General features: G+C 48.6%; 1 protein-coding gene across 1 annotated transcript; it reads right to left on the minus strand.

Annotated features, from left to right (window-relative positions):
• Window positions 1–387: 387 nt before the first annotated feature.
• LOC135813358 (uncharacterized) lies at window positions 388–8,857 on the minus strand. Its single transcript, XM_065326457.1, has 4 exons — window positions 7,079–8,857; window positions 6,605–6,801; window positions 958–2,437; window positions 388–585 (listed from the first exon to the last, which is right to left on the minus strand). The coding sequence occupies exons 1-4, from the start codon at window positions 8,540–8,542 to the stop codon at window positions 388–390; spliced, it is 3,339 nt and encodes a 1,112-aa protein (XP_065182529.1). The 5' UTR covers window positions 8,543–8,857.
• Window positions 8,858–9,090: the final 233 nt, after the last annotated feature.

Here is a 9,090-nt window from a genome sequence, read left to right on the forward strand (position 1 = left end):
CATGCATGAAACTTACCAGAAAAAGTACCTAATTCTGCCAATTTTCTGCCGGCATTATCCGCATATGCCTAATGAAAGGACCTACATAAGTGCATGTACATCTGTGTGGGGAAAGTCTTGGCACCCCCCTTGATCACTATCCTGGCTACGCCCCTGAGTACTCTTTTGTAACGGTTCGTGGAAATAGTGACATCAGATGCCAGATTTCTGGCCCCTAACCATTGGAATGTACCCATAATGTGATTCAGAATTGCGGACATTTTAAAATTATGGGGGGGGGGGGAATAAACCAATCCAAATCCAATGGGCAAAGCTCTGTCACGGACCACGGTGGGATGAGAGGCATGAGCGCATCAGCATGTAACTTGGCAAACAATCATCACCTACCTATTCTTTGTAATGTGTCAGTGTACGCGCTGATGGATCAGTGGCGTTTGTCCAGCGAGGCATCCAGAAGTATGGTATGAAGTGCTCCAGCCCACTGTAGTGCTCCTCGAACAAATGGCGATAGTAGAATGCCTCCTTGGTTAACGGGGCGTTGAACGGGTAGGTAGCCTTCGCCTGAGCCATGTCGCTATCTGACACCTATACATGTAGAGCATATCAGACAAGAGCCATGACCACAACTACATCAGTACATGTATGACCAACACAGTACACAAGCAGTCAAGTACCTACTGTAAGACCAGTAATGTTAACGAACATTTAATTCTAACGAGTTAACGAATTTGGAAGAATCGTTAACATTAAAGTCGTTATGTGCAAAACGATATGTACATGTACAGTCATTTGCAGGTTTTGAGACAGAATTCGTTAGAATTTCACCTCGCTAACCCACAAAAATCAGGAGATCGTTAACTTTAATTGACGTTAAAAATCTGGTCTTACAGTATGCTGCAGAAGTCCTGAAAATCTATTGGTGACTGTAGCACGGGGCCATGATGAGCCTGGACTCACCCTTTCCTCAGCAAAGGCTTGGAGGAGCTCATATAACGATTGGCCTTTCTTCGCCGATGACACACCATCGTTGAATGCCTCCTTCGGTCGCCACAGGATCTCTTCCGGTAGCAGCCCAGTGTTGGAAAATGCCTTGCGAAGTAGATGTTTCTCAATATTTTCAATGGGCTGCCGAGCTGCCTTGTCCAGTGAAAGAATATAAGAAGTAAAGTAACGATCGAGGAAAGGAACGCGGACTTCCAGGCTGTGTGCTGAGATTGCCCTGTCACTACGCAATACATCGTACATGTAGAGATCTTGTAGAAGTCGACGGGACTCCATGTCAGCCTCTTCCGCCGATGGTGCCTTGTGGAAGTAGATGTAACCCTGGCAAAGTTCATCACTGCCCTCTCCGGTGAATATGACCGGCGTGTCCGTATCATTCTTGATGTACTTGCTCACAAGGTGCAGTCCAACAGCCCCTCTCACTGTCTGGATGTCGTAGCTCTCCAGGTTGCGCACAATTTCGTGTATGGCCTCGCAGCCCTCCTGCGGTGTGAATCGCACTTCGTGATGCTCCGTGCCGAGATGAGCAGCTACTTTCCTTGCGGCGAGTACATCCGGACTACCTTCCATACCAATAGAGAATGTTTGTATGGGGTAGGTCAGACCTTGCTCCTTAGCACATTCTACCATCAATGCTGTCACCAGACTGGAATCCAGGCCACCGGATAACATGCATCCAATACGACGATCGGCCATCAGGCGTTTCTTCACGGCGTCCTTGAGCAGTGCCCGGATGTTACCCAAAATATCTCCGTCTTGCAGTATAACACGAGGAATGCGAGTGTAGTCCAGGCCACCAATTTCGTTGTAGCGTGTGTAGTCGCAAGTCGGGACTACACGCTCCGTGTCGGTTTCAACGCGGAAAGTGCGAAAGTGACCAGGCGGGAACCACTTTGCCTGACTTCCGATCTTCTTCATATCTACTAGCCCCTTGGCCTCGGAACTCAGAGCCAGGACGCCACGTTCTTCGTCCATGATGTGGAACAGCGGGCGTACACCAAACAGATCACGCACCACACCAACAAATCTGTTCTCTACATCGATGACGGTGCATGCAAACACACCATCCAGCAACGTGACCATCTTCTCAAATCCAAACCTCTTGTACAAATGAATGATGACTTCACCATCTACAGCACGCTCCCAGGGTAAATCGTACTCTTTGACCAGGTCGGGGGCATTGTAGATCTCACCGTTGTAGAGCAGCCATACCTGGGGATAGTGGGTAACCTGCAAAGGCTGCATACCGGTCAATGGGCTGCAAATCGACAGGCGATGGAAGCCTATGCAGCTCTTCGGCAGGCCACCAATGCACTCCAGTCGCCATGCATCTGGCCCGCGGTGTGTCAGCTTCATGAAATGGCAGTGAATTTCAGAGGTATCCCCAAACTCCCCGAACAATGCCCATATTCCGCACATTGTGTCCGCTGCTTCACTTCACGGACGTTCCTGGCCGTCCAAACTGAGCTAGTTTCAAAATAGCGTTTCCTCTTTCCAAGTCACGAGTCACGGAGTGGTTACTCTTCTTCTAAGCAAAATAACCGTGCGGACTGAGCTTGTAGGGTAGATTTACCTTGCAATCCCTCTCAGGCTGCCAGAACTCGGCTGACGAACAGGTTACACTTCGAAGATTCTGATACTTTGGAACACTTCTTCACCTACACTGCCAGCCAGACAAAGGAAAAGCCAAACTCACTGATACCACGATACAAGTAGTATCCATCAGTGATAGTGAGTCCTTTGACTAGATCCAGGATCCCCATAGGCCATCACGATTGCCGTTCGAACAATGATGTGTAGCCGAGTGCAGGGCAGTCGGTAGGGAGTCGCATGCTAGCGTGCCAAAAACTTCGCCGTTTCGGTGAATCTTCGACCAAAGCTTCCTGTGGCCCTTCCGTTACAACTAAGTTGCTAACCATTTTACTTACAATGGACCGTGGTGGTATCTGATATAGACCCTCCGTGATCCAGTGCTTGCGATGGAATGAATGGTATGATATGTTTTAGCTTCATAATATCCTCTGCTGCCCCGGTCTATCTCTGGTATGAGCAGCACCGTCTGTGTCCGTCCATCGATGCGACTCGTAGATCTACGACCTAGGCATAGCTCCTCGTGGGTACCATTATCAACAGCCAACAAAATGGGCAACACCACGGAGTAATAAAACACAAAACTGACAAGGATATTGAGGCATTCCACGACCTGACACCTATCTCCAACACATCTCTACGAAGCGCAAACAAATTGACTTTCGGTGTGTGACAGTTCGTCTTCGCTTAGCTTCCCCTCTTTATGTACTTTACAACGTACCTTTGAGCCTCTCAAGTTGGGTGGTCTGTTGCCTTGTGTAGTCGAGTTGTAGGTAGGCCGGTTTGTCCAATGCCATGGCAATGGTCCACCCTCCTATATGGCCTACTACAGAGTCAGTAGTCTCGTCATCATCCTGTAACGCTACGTTTGACATTCTTTGTTGCCGATACATGTAGCTAGCTCGTGCATATCTTTGTGGCGCATCCCTTCACTTCATTGAAACATTCTGCACCTGAGCCTCCAAAATTGGAAGGTTGTTGGTTTGCGCTTCGTAGATGTGTTGGACAACTTGGAGCTACATGTAGGTGTCACTGTCAGGTCGCTGAATGTCTCAATATCCTTGTCAGTTGTGTGCCTTGTTGTCGCACTATCTGACTGTATCGTGGACTGTTAGTCATAACTCGTTACCTATTGGTTCTTTCTCTTTACTTCTACTATTGGTTCAACATCCGAGTTTTGGTATTTTGTTTGTTTAGCTCTATTTTACTTCACCATGCACGGGCACAGGCAATATCTGCCTTCTCACTGGGCGTATGGCCACAGTTCCCACAGTATGATAAAGAATGAAGATACCACTGCAGTGCAGGGTCGATACCTCGAAAGGCCCGGGCATGGGAAATCTCGTCATGTTGGTGCAAGTGGTGGTCACGTGTTTGCTTTCCGGCTTGATACTCGCTACCGTGTACCGGGACGTCAAGTGCTTCCCTCGCCCACTTACGATTCCTCTTCCGTGTGTTGGTCAAGAATCTCTGCTGGGAGACAGACAGACAGACAGACAGACAGACAGGCTGGGAGACAGACAGGCTGGGAGACAGACAGACAGACAGACAGACAGACAGACGGACGGACGGACGGACGGACGGACGGACGGACGGACAGACAGACAGACAGACAGACAGACAGACAGACAGGCAGGCAGACAGACAGGAAGGCAGACAAACAGACAGACAGACAGACAGAGTGCGAGAGAGAGAGAGAGAGAGAGAGAGAGAGAGAGAGAGAGAGAGAGAGAGAGAGAGAGAGAGAGAGAGAGAGAGAGAGAGAGAGAGAGAGAGAGAGAGAGAGAGAGAGAGAGAGAGAGAGAGAGAGAGAGAGAGACAGAGAGAGAGAGACAGACAGACAGACAGGCGGAGACAGAGAAAGAGAGACAGAGAGAAGGGGCGTCGGAGCGCATGTCGTGAACAAATCTTGCATCCTGCACGGGTAGATGGTGACTAGAGCGGAGTAGAGGCCATTTCTGGCACGCTTGACAAGTGTAACCGTTAGACTGATGATACTGATTATAACTGTCAAATCTCCCCACTATCGCTATTTCTCTGCACTATCAGGCCAGGAGATCTCCAGTTTTGTTGATATTGTTTTTCTAAACATCAAATCGAGGACAGCACTATGCAAGTTTACTTCTCCACTGGAGTAGCAAATATGCATAGCCAATGGTAATATTCATAATGGCTGCATTCTGAACACAATGAAGCTGTGTCACAGTCTATGATTTTGACTGAAGTTTATGCCCCGCCCCCACCCCTACACACACCCAGGCCAAAATACGGGTTGACTGGACATGTATTTGGTACAGTACCAGTAAAGAGGCCATGACGGAGAAATGTGAGAGCCGCATTGTGTGTTGTGACTGGACTGAAGTGGCTGGCTGGAGTTCCATGACCTGATCGGCAACTGTGCATGAACACAATGACAATGTGACAGGCATACTATAATTGCAGAAGGTCCTAAGCTTGAAGTGACTATGTCACAGTATGTGGTGTGTGTTTGTCATTTGCAACAACCTCGACCCCAGATGCTTTCAAGTCACCACGGAATGTGCAACTCACACTATACTACCAAGGATCCTGATCGAGATCTTCACATCTTTGATGATCACTGCACAGCAAAACAACCTGTCCGTAGACACTTTCTTGTAAACTGCAGAGCTCCAGAGCACCATTATCAGTTCTGTAAAGCATTCTACATGTACCCACTGTCCACTTTTCAAGATTGTTTAAAGGCCCTCATTCACCCAGTGGAAGTAGAAGATTAGGAGACGAGGAGGCGTATCCTTATAGATTATTGGCTGCGCTACTGCTAGTTTGCTACTCAATACTCTGCACCCATAAGCGAATCCGCTGACTCACGATAAACTTCGCGGCGAGAAGTGAATCCGCTGCCTCACCACCATGGCATCATTCGCAAATTTAAACTAATGCAATGCACAGTATAACAGAACAAGTGTGCTGTGAAATGAATGTACATAAGTGAAAATAGCTGACTGTAAAAATGGCATGTTGCAATATTGAATCGGAATGAGAATAATACAGATCATCGAATGCTCGTGTCATAATTGAGAGAATAGTCTGTGCAACGCTAACTGCTGGCCTATAACAGCACTACGTAGGGAACTACTAGAAATCACCACGCAGCCCACACAGGCAGCATAAGAACCCCCAAATCAATAAGTTAGCAAACGGCCAGGCGGCGTCCTGCAACCACGTCTGAAATGAATAAAATGAACTGCGAAGTAAAAATACGCGGCTAGCTTCCACCACTAAAAAAAAGAAAGACTGTCCGGTGGTTTAATAACTGAACACACCGCCTCTAGTACAGGCAATTCCTAGTGAACGGGATAAACTTGAATGCGAGTAAAATACCGGCAATGCTTCGGTTAATACGATATCAATAACATACACGAAGAAGAGAACCTGCTAGCTAGCTAGCAGTAAGTAGCAAATGAGAGTTTAGCAGAGGTGCACCAGCACACCAGCTGCGGTAGTGTTCCATCATCTATAGCATAGCCGCACGCCATCACAGACTGAGTAGAGCTGCCACGGCACCTGAAACAAACATGCAAGTGGCCACACAACAGCTCCGGTGAAAAGGTGAAACTTCAAGTTTTTTAAAGTCAAGCAGTGACATACAGCAGTCGACATAAACAGAGCACCATGTTTCCTCGCTTAGATTAAACTCCCATTCCCATTTTGAGGTCTCTGTCCTTTACTTTCAGTGTGTCCACTTGAGTAATAAGTCATAGCCGATAGTAAGTCGCACCCCCCCCCCCCCCCCTCCGTCTTCAACTCTCGCATATATTGTAATGGTGCGACTTATATTCAGGAAATACGGTACACATCCAAAAAATTAAACCCACAGACATACTGACACCCAGAACACCTTGCGCGCTTGCAGGTCACGGCAGGGTCAATTCATACACATCTTGCCAGTAAAATATTATCTACATTTCCCTGGGTATCACCAGTAACTAGCATCAGCAGCTTGAAAATCAGCCAGCAATCATCACCTACCTATTCCTTGTAATGTGTCAGTGTACGCGCTGATGGATCAGTGGCGTTTGTCCAGCGAGGCATCCAGAAGTATGGTATGAAGTGCTCCAGCCCACTGTAGTGCTCCTCGAACAGATGGCGATAGTAGAATGCCTCCTTGGTTAACGGTTTGTTGACCGGGTAGGTAGCCTTCGCCTGAGCCATGTCGCTATCTGACACCTATAGAGCATACCACACAAGTGTCACAACCACAGCTATAACCAATACAGCATCCTATATCTACAGTACACAACAGACCTACCTCCCCTCAACCACACACACACACAACAGTGTATTCCTTGCCGAACTAAAACTACTTGCCGCACAAATCCACAATGCTTGTTTACATACATACATGATAACACAATGCAAAGTTGAAGCAAAGTCTCTATCCTTGCCACTTTCACGCCTGCATGGTGTCCCTGTATCTTTCATATATTATGGTGCCCGAACTCACCCTTTCCTCGACAAAGGCTTGGAGAAGCTCAAACCAAGACTGGCCCTTCTTCGTTGATGACACGCCATCGCTGAATGCCTCCTTGGGTCGCCACAGAATTTCCTCAGGTAGCAGGCCAGTGTTGGTAAACGCCGTGCGAAGTAGATGCTTCTCGATATTCTCAATGGGTTGCCGAGCTGCCTTGTCCAGTGACAGGATATAAGAAGTAAAGTAACGATCGAGGAAGGGAACGCGGACTTCCAGGCTGTGCGCTGATGTGGTCCTATCACTCCGCAGTACATCGTACATGTAGAGATCTTGCAGAAGTCGGCGAGACTCCACGTCAGCCTCGTCCGCCGATGGTGCCTTGTGGAAGTAGATGTAACCCTGGCAAAGTTCGTCTGCACCCTCCCCGCTGAAGACGACCGTCGTGTCCGTATTGTCTTTGATGTACTTGCTCACCAGGTACATTCCCACCGATGCCCGAACTGTCGTTATGTCGTAGCTCTCTAGGTGGCGCACAACTTCGCGCACTGCCTCGCAGCCTTCCTGCGGTGTGAATCGCACTTCGTGATGCTCCGTGCCGAGATGAGCAGCTACTTTCCTTGCGGCGAGTACATCCGGACTACCTTCCATACCAATAGAGAATGTCTGTATGGGGTAGGACAGACCTTGCTCCTTAGCACATTCTACCATCAATGCTGTCACCAGACTGGAATCCAGGCCACCGGATAACATGCATCCAATACGACGATCGGCCATCAGCCGCTTCTTTACGGCGTCCTTGAGCAGTGCCCGGATGTTGCCCAAAATATCTCCGTCTTGCAGTGTAACACGAGGAATGCGGGTGTAGTCCAGGCCGCCAATTTCGTTGTACCGTGTGTAGTCGCAAGACGGGACTACACGCTCCGTGTCGGTTTCAATGCGGAAAGTGCGAAAGTGACCAGGTGGGAACCACTTTGCCTGACTTCCGATCTTCTTCATATCCGCCAGTCCCTTGGCCTCAGAACTCAGAGCCAGGACGCCACGTTCCTCGTCCATGATGTGGAACAGCGGGCGTACACCAAACAGATCACGCACCACACCAACAAATCTGTTCTCTACATCGATGACAGTGCATGCAAACACACCATCCAGCAACGTGACCATCTTCTCGAATCCAAACTTCTTGTACAAATGAATGATGACTTCACCATCTACGCCACGCTCCCAGGGTAAATCGTACTCTTTGACCAGGTCGGGGGCATTGTAGATCTCACCGTTGTAGAGCAGCCATACCTGGGGATAGTGCGTAACCTGCAAAGGCTGCATACCGGTCAATGGGCTGCAGATCGACAGGCGATGGAAGCCGATGCAGCTCTTCGGCAGGCCACCAATGCGCTCCAGTCGCCATGCATCTGGCCCGCGGTGTGTCAGCTTCATGCATTGGCAGTGGATTTCAGAGATATCCCCAAACTCCCCGAACAATGCCCATATTCCACACATTGTGTCCGCTGCTTCACTTCACAGACGTTCCTGGCCGTCCAAACTGAGCTACATGTAGTTTCAAAATAGCGTTTCCTCTTTCCAAGTCACAAGTGGCTACTATTCTACAAAGGAAAAATGACTGTGCCGACTGAATTTGTAGGGTTCCTTGCAATCGCTCTGAGGCAACTAGAACTCGACTGCCGAGCAGATCACACTCCTAAGATCCTGATACTGCCTCTGTTGTCGTCAGTTCTTTTATTCTCTTGAACACTGCAAATAGATGCCAGCCAGGCCAGACAAAGGAAAAGCCAAACTCTCAGTGAGACCCGATACGATGAATCATTCGAATGAAAGAAAACGAACTGCCAAATGTAGCGTACAGACGCTAGCTGTGCACGTGTCGACGATGTCCGGCCGGACTCCGGACTGACGGATGAGTACGAGCACGATCATGTCGCATGCACAGAACGTGGTTTGTGTTTGTTATGCAGATATACAAAGCTCTAGTTTTTTGTAGTCTAGCTCGGCTGATCGATGTACGTACATATGTATACAGTCGTGTCATG

The sequence above is a fragment of the Sycon ciliatum genome, chromosome 4 (assembly GCF_964019385.1).
Source record: "Sycon ciliatum chromosome 4, ocSycCili1.1, whole genome shotgun sequence".
Taxonomy (NCBI): domain Eukaryota; kingdom Metazoa; phylum Porifera; class Calcarea; order Leucosolenida; family Sycettidae; genus Sycon; species Sycon ciliatum.

Excerpts from the sequence above, each read along its gene's own strand:
- LOC135813358 (XM_065326457.1), bottom strand. The coding sequence starts at position 8,542 with ATGTGTGGAATATGGGCATTGTTCGGGGAGTTTGGGGATATCTCTGAA. Across the intron at positions 6,802-7,078 it reads AAGCCTTTGTCGAGGAAAGG|GTGTCAGATAGCGACATGGC; the intron begins GTGAGTTCGGGC and ends TATGCTCTATAG. Across the intron at positions 586-957 it reads AAGCCTTTGCTGAGGAAAGG|GTGTCAGATAGCGACATGGC; the intron begins GTGAGTCCAGGC and ends CTACATGTATAG.